The sequence below is a fragment of the Aplidium turbinatum genome, chromosome 15 (genome assembly GCF_918807975.1).
Source record: "Aplidium turbinatum chromosome 15, kaAplTurb1.1, whole genome shotgun sequence".
Taxonomy (NCBI): Eukaryota; Metazoa; Chordata; class Ascidiacea; order Aplousobranchia; family Polyclinidae; genus Aplidium; species Aplidium turbinatum.
Window position 1 is genome coordinate 3,236,946 of NC_137486.1, and position 16,097 is coordinate 3,253,042.

The 16,097-nt window shown below is 40.6% G+C and overlaps 1 protein-coding gene across 2 annotated transcripts in view; it reads left to right on the forward strand.

Annotated features, from left to right (window-relative positions):
- LOC145784826 (uncharacterized) overlaps window positions 1-4,711 on the forward strand; it is a 36,888-nt gene extending 32,177 nt beyond the window's left edge. For both annotated transcript variants that reach the window (XM_082596667.1, XM_082596668.1), the window contains exons 15-18: window positions 283-413; window positions 928-981; window positions 1,564-1,651; window positions 2,440-4,711. In XM_082596667.1, coding sequence (XP_082452793.1) covers window positions 283-413; window positions 928-981; window positions 1,564-1,651; window positions 2,440-3,151 — 985 coding nt within the window. In that variant the 3' untranslated portion in view covers window positions 3,152-4,711. The remainder of the gene's footprint in view (window positions 1-282; window positions 414-927; window positions 982-1,563; window positions 1,652-2,439) is intronic.
- Window positions 4,712-16,097: the final 11,386 nt, after the last annotated feature.

The window sequence follows — 16,097 nt, forward strand, 5'->3', positions numbered from 1 at the left end:
AACCGGTGGGCACCCTGTCTGGGAAGTGGGTTCGACGCTTATCACCTAGTCCCATCAAACTACCGCAGACTACTTTTAACATGATTGGATTGTGCACCAGCAAAATGGAAATATCTTCACAATCGAAAACAAGCTTGACCAATATGCAACATATTGTTTCAAACATGTTTTGATTTAAAAAAAATGGAATTTCTTAACGAATTTATGCTTCGTCACACCTCATCTGAGTCAGCACAAGCAGGTGGAGTGATGACGTCAATAATCTTCAATGTTCGTTTCCAGTACATTGGAGTCGGCGACCGACCAATGCGCCATGGAGGAAGAGACGATGAAATGCCTATTCCAGTCTAACCAGTACAACATAACCATGAGGCTGTCTTCTGGAAGCACCGTTCAAATGCAAGCTTGCACAGGTAGTTGATGACAATCTTGATGACTTTGTCCATCCCGTTAGCTCAGTGGTAACGCGCCTTGCTCAAGATCACGCGGCGCTGGTTCGACTTTTGTGGTGTGCGCTTTGAGCAACACATTTCAGGACTGCTCTCCATTCAGCGGCACCTAGTGAATGGAATAATTCCCGGCAACAAGACTTCAACAATCGGAAAACTTCACTCTGCCAATCTCGGTAAACGGCCCGGCGTCAACAGCCTCTACAAGTATGCGAAACTACCAGGAATAACCAATCAAGGTTTTGTCAGTCCGAGGATAAAGATTCAAAACCAACTCAGCGGTTCTTCAACGGGGGTGCATATTTGTATCATCAGATTGCTAGATTGATTGTTAAGAGGTTGTTAGTGGCACATGAGATCAAAGTATTTTTTAGGTTTATAATCGTTAGTGGAACAGAGTAATTCATTATAAATAAATATGATTTGAAATCCTGTCACCGTCTTTTGTTTTAATAACACATTAATTTTTGTTGCTCAGATGAAGGAAAAAAGTGCTCCACAATATCTCCATCAGTAAAAGTTAATCCTCCCGGTAAGTGGAATTCGTTGTTTAGTTTCAGTATAAAATGATGCACCCCACTGGGCAATCTTTCCATGGTCAAGCAAGTGAAAGTGCATGGTGCTTGTCTATTGCTCATATTGAAGAGGTCTCAGAGATATCGGTTTCTCGCTTAATTTTATGAATGATGATTAGCTTGAGATACAATGTTTCATTACCACGTTGCGATGTGAATCAGTTGGTTTGAATCATAGCTTTTCACTCAGCGGCTATAAGTGACTAGAACAGTTTAAAAACAACAACACGTCGACGATCGAAAACTTCACTCTGTCAATCTTGGTGACTGGGCCTTCGTCAGTGGTTTAAAGCCTCTACAAGTATACGACACTGTCAGGACTCAGGATTAAGCTTTCAAAGAATCTTTCTCAGTCCGGCGATAAAGATTCAATCAACCAACATCTGATCTCTTTTGCCACCCGCCTATCGCCTCTCATACTGCCAACTGCTTCACGATCATCGTACTATCTATCTTTAACTTCCCACGTCATTCTATGCAACGAGATCCGCAAATAACCTACTGGCTGTCTACCTACAATGACGACTTTTTATTTGTAGACCCCTTTCCCATGGTTCTGACGATCATTCTATCCTGCATACTGCTGGTGTTGGTTGCACTTGCTTTCTGTTACTTCCACCTGATAAGGTTGGTCTTGTTTTAACTCGCCTTTTGCTTGGGGAAGAAGAACGATTTGTCTGAATGAGTCATAGCATTGTTATGTCAACCAAACGAAAGAAATGAACCTAAAACTTTCAATTATTAGGCAAATATCGCATGACATCCCCTTTCTCTAGAAAGGGGTATTTTAACAATTTGAGTTTGTTATATCGCACTATTTCCTTAACCTGGAGAGAGATTGACGTCTTCTTTTCAATAACCACTAAAACGTTGCTGGCCTTTGCAGTCAGCTCCTTCTCCAAGCCAACCCTACTGTAGCCTGCGTTCGTTGATTATAAGAAAGATGCCAGACAATAGGTAATCCAAAATATACCACAACTACAGAATAGGCAGATGAAGTCACCCAGCTCAACTTTAAATGTCTGTCAAGGCGGAAAAAGACTTCAGCATGTGCCCAGCTCCACTTTTCTTCTTTCACTTTGTAAATAGACATCAATAATGACGTCTTTAGTTCATGTGTGCCTGATCAATGTCGTCAAGTTTCTTCAGCCAAACTAACGCACCATCATCTTCATGAGGCATTTTGTTGCAAAGACCAGTGACCACCAATACTAGACCAAAGACCAACATCTTTAAACTTTTATAAATTGGTAGCCTAATAAAGAGAAATGAAGTTTATCGTTGCTTTCATAAGATTTTTTGGTATGGCTCGGTGAGTTAACGGACACCCATCTGACTCTGAAGGCGGGTGCACGGCTTGCTGAGCCAAATGGAGCCATCGTTAAAAGTTTGGAAATTACGTATTTCTTTTGCAGATCGAGAGGCTTCCAAGTGAAAGGTCCGCACATAAATTCCAAAATTCTCCTCGAGATTTCACAAACGACCACCAGTAAAAAAGATGACATCATTTCGTCTACGCTGGTCAACGACAATGGTTTGGCGCCGTGTAGCGACGAACTCTGTGACTCTGTACAGGTTTGGCGCAGCCAGAGTGCAAATGGTTCTATTGACCAGAAAGCTAAAATTTCAAGGGACAAAGCTGATCATTGGGACATTCCCGTTTCTGATACCAGCGATTACCTTACCGAACGTCAGAGCAGCGTATCTGATGATGAAATTGAAAATGTGACGCGCAAAAACAGTGACAGATGCCAAAGTATAGACGAGGACTATGTCAGCTTTGGCACCGGCCGGACCCTTCCAGGAGAACCATGCTCCAACTCCATACCGTTCCATCCACTCACTGACAACGTAGTGATTTCCTCAACGTTTGGAAATATGAGGCCGAGACAACTTTCTGACATTTATCCGCATGAAGTTTATTTTAGCGAAAAAAGCACAGATAGCGGAGTTTCGTCATTGTTACGTCATGACAGCGATGACCCAGCGTCACCGACACACAAACACTTTTTTCCCACTGACATTGACGTCACCGCCCACGCGAGGGGCAGCCCGACGGGGCAGAAGTTGCTGCGGTCCGATTCAGTCAGAGATAAGTTCATCTTCGGCAACGAATCTGTGATTTGATGCAATCTGGCGATGAACGCCGCATACTGCAGCCAAAAGATGTTTTTGACTTCCTGTTGTTCTAAGCTTCACTTCCATCGTCCTTACCAAGCTGCTTTCCTCCCCCCCCCCCCCTTGATTTCTTCGTACGCAAGTGTATTTATAACCTTTACAATAGATTTTTTTATTCATGCATCAAGTGTAGGTTTTCATACACTATTAAATTATTGCCAGTTGCTTACTTCAAACCTAGGACAAATCTTTGGTATTCAAGAGAATGAAACAATTTTTAAATCTGTTATATTTTGTTTGTCTATTATTTTTGTAGGCTATTGCTTTTGATTCGAAAATACAACTCAAGGAAAGATATATCGACCCTTCAGATTTCTCCACTTAACAATAGCCTAAGCAACAAACCACTTCTTCAAATGGATACGTTTTTCTGTGGTGATTTTTATAGTTTTTTTGTGGTATTAGAGTGTAAATTCCACTGTTTGTATGAATTGATTTTTTTTGTTTTCATTTTGTGTGTTATTGATTTATTTATTTTTTTTTTTCAAAGACTGACTCGTAGTCCGCACTTGGCATGCCAGACTACTTTCAATGTAGGCCTACCGTAACTTAAAACTGCAACATTTTATCTCTCGGTGGATTCTTTTGACGATTTATGGGCAATGACTGTTGACCATGTTTGTAGTTCTTCACGCTCTCTTCTTACGGACGTCAAATAGGCTAATATACAGACACTTCTTGAACATGCTTTTTGTTTACAGCCAATTTGTCATTTGATTGGTGGTATTAAATCTTTATCCTCGAACTGACAAAGCCTTGATAGGTTACTCCTGGTAGCTTCGCATACTTGGAGAGGCTTTTGATGCAGGGCCGGCTACCGAGATTGACAGAGTGAAGTTTCCGATTGTTGAAATGTTGTTGCTAGGGAATTATTCTATGCATTAGGTGCCGCTCAATGTAGAGCAGTCCTTAAAATGCGTTGCTCAAACGCACACCCCGAGAATCGAACCAGTGCCGCTTGATATTGCAGTGATTCGTGGACAGAGTCGGGTGCTCAGCCAACTGAAACATTGGGCGGACAGTAAATATAGAACCCAATGTTAATTGAAAGACGACCATCATAAAGTTAATACAAGTCCGTCACCTATGTGCACCCAGGCAAGAGGTTTTCAACAGCGAGGCTACCTGAAAGCTTGCTCCCTCTGCTTTAATTCCGTCGCCACTGGACTGTAAAAGGTGGTCCAGGTCAGCCGGTTATGAAATTGTTCATGGATGGTCTTGGCGGCCTGAACACTGCGCATGGGCACTTCCATTTTTGCGCATATATACCGTCTTTCATCATGATGGATGCGTTAGGCTATATCAAAATAAACTTGTGCTTTCTCAAGGCATTAAAATAAGATCATGAATATTCAATGTTTTATGCATTCATTACTTGTCTTCGACAAGTAGGCTATTTGGCGATTTTAACTTTAAGAATTTTTGTAGGCTAATCATTGATGACGTTGTCTATTTGAAATGAATTAAAACTAGCTCAAATTTAAACTTTTAAGTTAAGATAAAATTACAGCTCGGAAAGGCATCATATCATCATCATAATCCATCGTCGGTTTGTTCCCCACTAGTGGGGGTGGCCGATGTGATGATGATATAGGCCTTCAAATTTGATGTGTCCTTATTTACATGCCAAAGTTAGCCTATCACATTTGATTAGAAAATTGGAAGCTATTGGTCACAGCGGAAAACTATAATATCTCCGTGGGAAAGTTGTGACATAAAATTCTCGAATCCTTTCGTCTGTAGGCTATGCGATGACATCGAAAAAATACTCTTCTGAAAACGTCTTTTCACGAATTGTGTTTCAGCAAAGAATAACCACAGGTTGTCGAAAAGGGGGTGAAACACGGTACGCACTAAAACTTGTCAACACAATACAGATTTCTGGGATAAAAAACGGAAATTTCGTCTAGTTGGTAAACACAAGCAAAACAGTTTTAATCATTCGACCAACCTTTCCAGCGACAATTCTAAAATGACGAAACTGACTTGGAATATTTCAAACCTCATAACTTGCATCTGTGACGTAACAGTAGATATGCATTGTTAGGCAATCCCACAGGTGTTAAAAGGATGATGAAATCTCTGCTCATTAAATAATTCACAGGTGTTACAAGGAATGATGAAATCTCTGCTCAATTTTTAGCAATATTCCATGACGTAAGACGCCAGGTTAAATAGACTTTAACGGTTTTATGTGACGTTTGATTTGGGGAACGATTGTCCGTAACAGCTATAACTTAGAGTACCGGTAGGCTACCTGACGTTCATACAGAAGTAGACTATAGTGTATGGAAAGACTAAACGTAGCCTACACACGCTACTAATTTTTTTTCTAGTCAAATAATAATCATACTTTATTTTACGTCTGTCACAACAACATAATAGGCCAGTAAGCTAAACTGGGTACAGTGGAATATTTGTTTTTTTTGTTTGTTTATCTTTATCCTGCATTGCGGGAAAGCGGACTTGAGCGCTATGCATCGGTGTACGCCTTCCGACATAGGGGAGATAGCCCAACAGTGCCCAGTTTTTCTGAATATTTGAAATTTTTCCTCAAAAGCTTGTCAATAATATTGATTTTTCTACGCTATGTCTTAGTACTATCTTTTTGCTATTTATTGATAGTTTAGTGTAAATTCTACGATAAGCAGTAGGCTATTTGCATAATGGCAATATAAAAATGCTTAAAAAAAAAGTGGGCACTGTAGGACACGAATGCCTAACACTGCCCATGTAGGGTTCCCACAGTGCCCACTTCCTGTAAACACATGGAAGAACACTGTTAGCAATTCCAATATTGTCGAAACCGATCCTTTCTTTTGTGAGCAGTCTACTAACTAGCATGAAAAGCCGGAACCATTTCTTTCCAGAAGTTTTACTTTCGTTCCAACATTTCGGTATTTTTTTATTGTATTTTACAGCAAGTTCGAATGCCAGTATTCTAGCTGTCTTGGTCCTGTAGCAAAAGTGATGCTTTTCTGCATCTTGAAGATATTCACAAAGCTCCCTCTCTTCTTCGTTGGAGAATATTCTGTTAACAGTATAGGCCTAGTTAGGTTGAAAGTTTTTCGGTGCTAAAGTTTCTAACTCATTGTTGGTGCACTTTTCTAAATAACGGCTCAGTGTCTACGAGGAATGCCGAATTCTTTGGAAACAGAATTGATAGACTTTCTATTGGTACGGAGCTCTTTTCATGATTTCCGGAGAATGTTTGACCATTTTCTTAGCCAATTTTGTAATTAACATCACTCTGCAACAATAGGCAATTAAGTTACACGTATGCACTTGTGTAGTCAAGGGAGAAAACTGAAAATGGAGAACCGTAAAAACGTTTGATGATGTAGTTTTGATCAAGCTAATACGGACCATCTATCATACCGAGTTGTCAGTTGACAAATTTATTCTGCAAGGTTCCAACAGTACCCACCCTGAGCACTGTTGGAACTATCGTTGGTGGGCACTGTTGGCACCGACACCATTTTGAACAAAACAAGCTGTAACTTCCTAATTGCTGCAGTTATGTCTAGCCAAAACGTAACATATAAGACTATAGGCTACCTATTCACAATGGCATTGCTAAATATCTGATATAGGTAATGAAGAGTTGATGAGCACGGTTTTCTTTTTTACGTAAAATAATAATAATTTCCTTCAAATTTGACATTCTTTTGCAGCTAGCTGCCTGTCTTTAGCTAAGCCTTCAAGTTGTGACTGGGGTATCGTTGGTCACGTGGCAATACCTCAAACTCGTTACAGCGTTAAATGAAAATGCATTGCCGCCAAAACCGGAGGTTGAGCACTGTAGGACACTGGGCACTGTTGGAGGATCTCCCCTACACCTGACCCACGCTGCAGCCGACGGCAACGTCTGTTTCCGGTTGTCTACTCTACTTATGACTTAAATTTAGTACTACCCATTACTCGAAATCGATCACTAGGTAGAGGCAATTATCGTTAAGTTTCTTGCCCAGAGAAACAACAGCAAGTGCAGGTGGCTGGAGTCGAACATGCAGGCTCTCGACTGCGAGCCCAACGCGCTAACCACTCGGCCACGGCTGCCGACGAAATTGGAAGCTATTGGTCACAGCGGAAAACTATAATATCTTCGTGGGAAAGTTGTGACATAAAATTCTCGAATCCTTTCGTCTGTAGGCTATGCGATGACATCGAAAAAATACTCTTCTGAAAACGTCTTTTCACGAATTGTGTTTCAGCAAAGAATAACCACAGGTTGTCGAAAAGGGGGTGAAACACGGTACGCACTAAAACTTGTCAACACAATACAGATTTCTGGGATAAAAGACAGAAATTTTGTCTAGTTGGTAAGCACAAGCAAAACAGTTTTAATCATTCGACCAACCTTTCCATCTACTTGTACAGGTAGGCTACAATGTTTAGGTCAGGGTTTTTTAACCAGGAGTGCACTCACCATCTAAGGGGTGCGAGACCTGCGACTAGGCGGTGCGGAGATGCTGAATTATCAAGGTTTGTTATAATACGACGTAAGAAGCAAAGTTGTTTTACCAGGTTTCAACAAAAATTCGAACTGTAGGCGACTATTCTCTACTTTTCAGCCAATCTTAGGAGAGGGTGGGAGAACTATAGGCTTAGTAGGTATATAATTTCAAGGTGGTGCCGACATGGCAAAAGGTTAAGATTAAAAGAACCGCTGCTTTAGGCTATAGCCTGTTGTGAATCACAGATGCAACACAACAGACAACAATCAGCTGCTCTCAATTAGTTTGGCATGACCTTAAGTGTCTTGCAGAGACTCTGCTCTAGAGCGGTGTCGATGTGTGAACCGGCGTCCTTTCAGTCGTCTCGCAGACATTTTTAACAACCAGCTGACTTGTGGTAGCCTACAAGATGTGATCAGTTGTCATTGCTGGGTAGGAAAGATGCTGTGTGTGCCACAGCAACGCAAAGGCACCAAACAAACAGATTTTGGACTAAAATAAATCGGACAGCCAGTAGGCTATCAGTCTACTCTGGAATTGTCAAGCAGCAGCTTTTATATTTTGGCCACATAATGAGAAGAAAATCTCTGGGAAAAGACATAACTTCACACCAGGATAGAGCTATTTATTTTCTCGTTACTTGCCCGGCTATTGACTTATGCCCACAAGTTTGCAGGATTATCGAAGCATTTGAATACCGTACTTGAGTTTCAAATGGCCTGATTTTTTCAAAATTTTAATACAAAAAATGACAAAAAAACTATCTGGCAACTCTGTACAAGTTCCAAATTTTTTTGTTTGTACATAAGTTTTTGGGTGTTGACTGTTGACAGTTGACTTGACAGTGTTGTCAGATTGGGCGATTTATCTGCAATTGGGCTACTTTTAGTTGGGCTTGGCGCCAAAAAATGTTGGTTTGCGACTTGTGCTTTTTTGGGCTACTTTCAGTCTCTTATTTGGCGCGATACGGCGCTTAAATTTGGCAGAATTTTAAGTTGTTTGGCAGTAAATTTTGAGTAGGCAGAATTGAATAATTGGTAGAATCCGACGAGCCTTTGAAAATGTTGGTAAAGTTTCGGTTTATTACGGAAAAAATGACGTTATTTTTATGATTCGGCATGAGGATTGATTTTACCGCTGACCATGAGCAGCTTTGACTGTTGTTACATTAATGCTGTATTCATTTTCATCCGGGAAAACGGAAGGACTGACTGGCAAGTGGCGAAAGCGAAATTGCACTTGTATTGAATATCGGAAATTATAGTTATGATCTTGGTTTAGTGCCATAATGTTTGAAGCTTTTATTGGTGTCTAAGCTATAAATTAAAGTTGGAAAAATTGAATGTCAGTGGAGAAATTTACTGTATGTAAACTCGTCCGGAATGGCCCGTTTCGGTGAGTCCGATTTGGTGAGTCCGATCCCTTAACGGGGGATTTTTTCAATTTTTTTTTAAAATTATGGGGTACCGTAGCCTAATTATCATTGCCGTTTTAGGGTTAGGGGGTTAGGGTTAGAGGTTAGGAACTCACCGAATCAGACTCACCGAATCGGACTCACCAAACAGTAGCAAACTCAAACTCGTCTTCCTTGTATGATGAAAAAACAATGATAAATTGTTGTAGGCTACTTTTTGTACTAAGGTGTACGAGTTTAGAAATGCTGCAGTGCAAGGGAGTATAAATTTAGAGAAGTTACTCAATTGGCACTGACAATGTATACCAATCAGCAATGCATTGGTTGAGCGAGCCTTTTCGAGAGTTTCTGCAATCAAAACCAAACTGCGAAATCGTATGGGACTTCAACTTTTGTCAGCGATTTTGAGGATCAGAACTCCGCTGCAACAATTGGAAAAATGCTGTTTGATCCCCGGTCATCAGTGCTGAAGTATGACAGCTCTATTTATGAAAATGAAGCTTCAGCAGTTGATGATAGAATGTTGTCGGGTCTTGATTCTTAGTAGTTCATCTGAGTTGAAGGGCTTATGCAATGCGTTAGCATCTACTATGGAACCATTTGTATCTTGAATTTGAAAATAGGAATTTGTAGGAAGTCTGTATAGCATTGTCCCGTCTAAGTTTTTTTCTATTGAACAATGCTTGATTCAATATTGAACATTATAGGTTGCACCCGATTTGAAGAGAGCAATGAAATTCCAACCATCCAATCACATGATGGTGGTGCATTTAATTACTGTATGTCAGCTGGGAACTTATTAGAATGAAATGCTGTATAAATGATGATCTTCTTGGTCAAGATCACACCAAAAAAGTGATCTTAGATCAATATCACCAACATATAAGTGATAGCCTTTAAGATCACGTTCGTTTCTGCTCATAGTCATAGGTGCCTATAAGTTTCAACATCTTATCTGAAAAATAGAATGCAAACTAACTCGTTTCAATTTCTTTAATCTGGTCAGGAATATCTAGAACAAATTTTTCGTAAAATGTGAGTTTTGACCAAGTACCAAAGTAGGGGTGTTCAATTTCGATTATTTGAATATTCGAAATTCAATTTATTTTCGATTTCCGAATTTCGATTTCGAATATCACAACTATTCACCAAACTGCAAAATGTGATTTTATTGAAAGAAACGACATGAAAATTCGCTAGAAAACACGAAAAAAAAGCCATGAAAATTTGCGAAAAAAGAACACAAAATAATGTCTACAGCTCCAGGCCCATGATGGTGTTTATGAACACAAGCTGATCGACATGGTCACCCGTCAGTCGGGATCTCAGCTTTGTGACGGTCAGGCCAGCTTCTGAAAACGATCGCTCCGCTGGAGCCGAGGTCGCTGGGATCCCAAACACTTCAAGTTCATTTTCACAGCGAGCGATTCACTGCCGCGACATTTCACTGCAGAGTGCAGAGGTTTCGACTCGAAAGCGACATCGAGTATGTTTGCAAGCGCACAAAGCTAAACGCACGCTCCGTCTACGTAAGCAAATTATGTTGTTTTTGGGTGCATTCAACATCTGATGACATTGAATCGACACAAAATGGTAGAGTTTTGCTATGTCCCAGGAAGCAAAATCAGTCATTTTTACATTGATTCAACGTCTGCAGACATTAAATTAATGTAAAAATGACAGATTTTGTTGGATTGTAGCATGGCAACTCGTTCTAGTGATTATTTATCGCGAAGCTGTTGCGTAGGCTGGGCCAAAAAAAAAAAGTTGTTCAGAATTTAATGTAAGTTTCCTAAAAGTTGTGAGTGAGTGTCAGAAACATAAAAATGTAAATTTGATGAAAAAAAATAATGTCTTACGGTAAGACAGTATGTTTCCGTGGAAACCATTACCGACAACTACATAAAATGCCTGAAATAATGATTTATCATGCTTTGAATGATCCTCAGAGATGCTGCTGGTACCAAACTATGCAGAATTGAAAGCCAAAGATGATATGACAACTAGACAGTGGGTGTGATACAATTTAATAAAAAATATTTGCAAAAAAGTCATTTTTGCTTCGGATTTTGTATATAAAATTTAAACTTTCTGTAATAATAGGCATATTTGTTTTCTAATTGCTGGGCCTCATTTCTAAAGGCATGAATACCGAAACCAAGACCTTGTTGTGGCTCTTTGACAAGTGTCCCCTCATCTTCAGTGTACCAGGAAGTAGAGCTTGACGGATATCACCTTTTCAGGCCGATATCGATATGATATTCTTTTACGAAAAATTTGTTACTAAAGTTATTAAGCAACAAACCAGTCCGAGAAAGTTTATGCATTGGTTGCTTTAATAGAAAAACCATTCTTAACATTAATCATAAAAAACGCCAAACAAAGCAGAAACAACCAAATGCAATACTGTTTTGTGTTCAAATCAATAATCAAAGTTCAACAGTTTCAAATTGTAGTTCAAAAAACATAGTTTCTCAGCATTAATGCCAAGAAGAGAACATCTTTTGTAATCGTAAATCAGTCCAACACGACAGGAGTTTCTGCTAAGATTCGCACAAAGACCGGTGTCACCGCCACTAGCCCGATAAACAGAAGCACAAATACAGCAATTGGAGCGGGAACTCTAACCAGGCAGCACCGACTAAATAGGCAGCTAGAAGAGTGTCCTTTCACGTGCACAAAACAAGATATTCGAAAGCATACCCACGTGCTGCGTGCACAAATGGATTGTGTGCAGCCGCGTGCATATAATTAAAACAAGAGAGTTTATTAAATCGGCGAAAAATAGCCGATACAGTATATCGGTCGAGCTCTACCAGGAAACCATGGATTCACTGGCCCTTATCCACTAAACTGGGAAACAGGTTCTTCTTCGGTACCATGGGTATAATAAACAACTGTAGCAAGCCAGCCATCTTCAGTCTAGTGCATTGGATACCGCCAGACTTGTAACAAAGGACTTGCAGGACTGGTGAGCAAATACTGGTATCACCCTAAAATCGTGGCAAGCGATAGAGCAGATAATGATGATCCTTACAGTTATTGAAGAATACAAAGTAAGTAAAAGGAATAGGTCAACAGATACAGAGACCAAAAAAAGGGAGGAGTTTTTGGCAAACATGAGGCAGACATTTTGGACTGGAGACAGAGTTTGGTAGAAGTCTTCTGCAACTGACATGTAGACACCACATCCATGAGTTGATTGGGGGGCATCTTGCTCAATTGTGTATGGCCCAACCATAGGCGCCGACTTTTATTTTTGCACGGGGTGGCGGATAGCACAATATGGCAACCTAAAAACTTTCAAACTGCATGTTTTTGTTTGATTTTTACTAAGCGTGTTTCGTAGATTCCATTGTCTTTTCACACCTGATTTGTAGCTCGATAATTTACAAAGCAACTTTAAAACAAAGCTCAGGAGGTATGTCGTGAATTTTATTGTTACGTTGCTGCACTGACACCTAACATTTGGCAAAAGAATTTTTGCGTACAGCAGCTCTGTCAATCCAACTGTTAATCAACTGGTCAAGTTGTAACCGTGAAGCTTCAGCTTGATAAACATTTAAAATTAGGACGTGGTTCAATCGCTGTTGCGTCATGGTAGATCGCAAGTAGGTTTTTATGCGCCTGAAAGCACTAAACGATCGCTCCGCCTCGCAGGTGGTGGAAGGCAACGATAAGCATATTTTCACAATGCAAACCACGTTTGAAGCATTAATGAAATTGTTTCATTGCTTGCAAATAGATCAAGCAGTTGCGACATAGTTGCAAATCGGACAGAATGCTCTATCTTTGCATCTATCGTATTCTAGCCACGGGAATTTGCTCTCCCACGATTTTTGATAGCTTCTCCCTTCAACAGCGATTATCCTGCTCGTGCTTGGTTCTTCCACCTCCCTGATCGTGCTAACGCTTTTTGGCAGTGGCACACTTTCGTTTCGTTCAGGCGTTTGGTCACTTTCATGCTGGCTGAAATCCTGAGTAGACACAACAAAAAGTGACTCAATGGAGGGCTGCAATTTTGAACGCTTTTTCGGTGGCATCTATAAGCTGAATAAAACTGGAATGTCGGCGAAAACTTTTACTGGACGACTTTTCGTAATTTTTTCTATGATGTAACAAGCAACTCCTATGTCAGACGAATAAATTCCCGCCTCACAGTTTGTCACGCATTGACACGCAATATTACTGCATGAAGTAGATAACAAAGTAGAAATTAAAGCATGAAGTAGATGATTGACAGTACACTCCAATTGAAATGTTGAGTAATTGAAAAATTCCAAAACAAAGCTTCGTTCCTAAACTTTTCATCAAATTGAAAAATGTTGCTTTTATTATTGGGAATTGGCAGGGGGTGTAGCTTTCCTCGAACAGAATCATGTAAACGTGTAAATTTGCAGAACGTTAAAACTGCTAATTTTTAAATAAAACTCAAAAAGTTAAGAAAATTGCATTTTTTTAATGAAATTTGAAAATAGATATTCATTTAGGGGGTGGAGCTATCAATCGTCGAGATAATTTTATTTCCAAGTATTGTATAGCTGGCATAGGCTAATTTATAGCGATATTACGAGCAGTTTAAAAATTTTTAAAAAAGAATTTTGAGGGAGGCAATGAAAAGATCGTATTTTATTGATTAATAAATCCCATTGTAAACCTAACAAATGTAACAATGACTTATGACAAGTAACAAATAAAACGATCGCAACAACAACAAGGAAAAAACTCGTAGCCACGTGTTGCGTAATCTTCACGTAGCTTGCTTGATGTTACGCGAGTATCATGCTTGTGACAAAAACAATCATTTTCTTCGCAATACTGTATTGGTTCACCTCTTGCTCTACGTTGACTTGAAGCGAAAACCAATGATCAAAAAAAGATTTAAACGTCCGTTCAAATTACATTTTATTTGCAGTAAGTAATGTAACCTAAACGGGGTGGCTGCCACCCTGCCACAGCGGTTACGGGGTGGCGTGGCCACCCCGTAACCCCGTAAGTCGGCGCCAGTGGGCCCAACCACAGGACCCAAAGAACAGCTGTTCAAGCAACTGGTCAACAATTGGAGCAAATTGAACCACGACAACTACACATTGGTCGAGGTGACTGCTCCACAAAGAGAGTTGACAGGCTATATACATTACATAACACCATCACCTTCCTTCAGACATGGATCGAGAACAGCACCAAGGAGACACTTTGACATGACTACCTGGAGCTGGCAGAACTGACACTGCTATTTTTTGGAGGGACCGTCCCTGTCAGTCGGAGGTCCATCACCATCAAAGCGCTTGAGGTATTCCACCACTCCGTTGGATTAGCAAGACTTTGTACACGTTCAAGGTGGCACTCTTCCGATACCAGCTTGGGGATGTATATGCACCCGAAGAATTGGAAGACATCACCATCGAATGACCTGGCATTAATGAACCTCCTCAAGGCAGAGGCCAGTATCAGCAAGGACCTAATGAAGTGGCCTGCTAAATTTCTCTTCTTTGTTGTTCTGGCCAGACAGAAGCTACAAAACCATATGTGGTATCTCTCAGAGAGATTGGTCTCTTTGGCACTCTTCTCGGAACGAACATGATCTGACAAACAGACGATGAGAAAGGCTATGCTGATTGCTGAGGTACCATGACGTGACAGACAGTACACAGACAAGAAAACAGGAAATGCCAGCCTCACATCAATTGGGCACAAAAGCCCTATGAGACTTCCCTAGACATGACTCTTGGAGCATGTTTGAGCTCTTGAATATTGACTCCAGCTTTGTCAAGCTTCCCATTGCACAATGGACCACCTCAGACAACTATCGTGATTGCAAGAAAGTTGTGGTCAACCTCCGTGTTGTCAATGACGCAGCAGTGCGGGCATTAGGACTTGCCACAGATTTGAACACAAACAAGGCCCCCAAATCTGAAGAGCAGCTCCGCTCCAGGCACTATACAGAGTTGTGAAGGGTGTCCGAGAGAAGGTGCACAGACAGGCAACGTCAACTGAGGTTGTGACAAAAAAGTCCCTGGCCTCCGTTGTGTACGGGACTAATAATATGAATGTTTATTGTATGAGTGTGTATTGTGTACTGATGTTACTTAGAAGTAATTGACTTCCATTGGTAGATTTTGGGATAACTAATTTTCATTTTGTTCAATAATTGACCATAAATGTGAAGAAAATATGTTTTTTTTATTTATAAGTGGAATTAATTCTTTCATAGACATCGTGTATAACTGTATATGTTCCATGCTCTTTGGCTTTCTTTTCTGCATATTTTGGTACCAAAATGAGCCCTGACAGTCATTCACAGCCTGAAAAATCACCAATTTAGTCAATTTGTTGTCTTGCCGGAAACAGTTGTTATGGTAACGGACTGTCTGACCGTAAGATGTCATTAGAAAATAAAAATTTTATCATGGGTTTGCTCCTGATACCCATTCACAACTTTTAGGTGACTTACAACCTCGTAGAATAAATTCTTAAAAATAACCCCTTTTTTGGCCCAGCCTAGTGTTGCAGTTTGCATTCAAAAAGTGTTTTCCTGCTGCCGATCGCTAGTTCGTCTATTGTTTCATGTATCAATACAGCATAAAAAGTTGTGCCCACACAGAAATATGCGCAGGCCCGTAGCCAACTGGGGGCCAGGGGGGCTTCGCTCCCCTGAAAAAAATTTCGACCCCCCCTTGGCAAAATCTCAACATTCTCTGGCAACAGCTACAATTATAATGATTTTGCCCATTTAAATTTTTTCAGCCCCCCTAAAAAAAAGTTGCCCCCCCCCCTGCTCTGCGGTCTGGCTACCCCTTGCTCTGCGGTCTGGCTACGGCCCTGCCCCCACGGCTTAGGCGCCTATGGATTCGGTAAAAAATGGACAAAACTGCGACAAAGCTCAGCCTACTCTTTCTGCTATTGCACAACCTAGCTATCTTCATTCTTGAGAGAAATTTGTGAAATTTGGCATTAAAAATGCCAACCTGGCATCCCTGGTGCAGGACTGGCCGTTGGACCCGCGAGAGCGTGTGATAGTCAC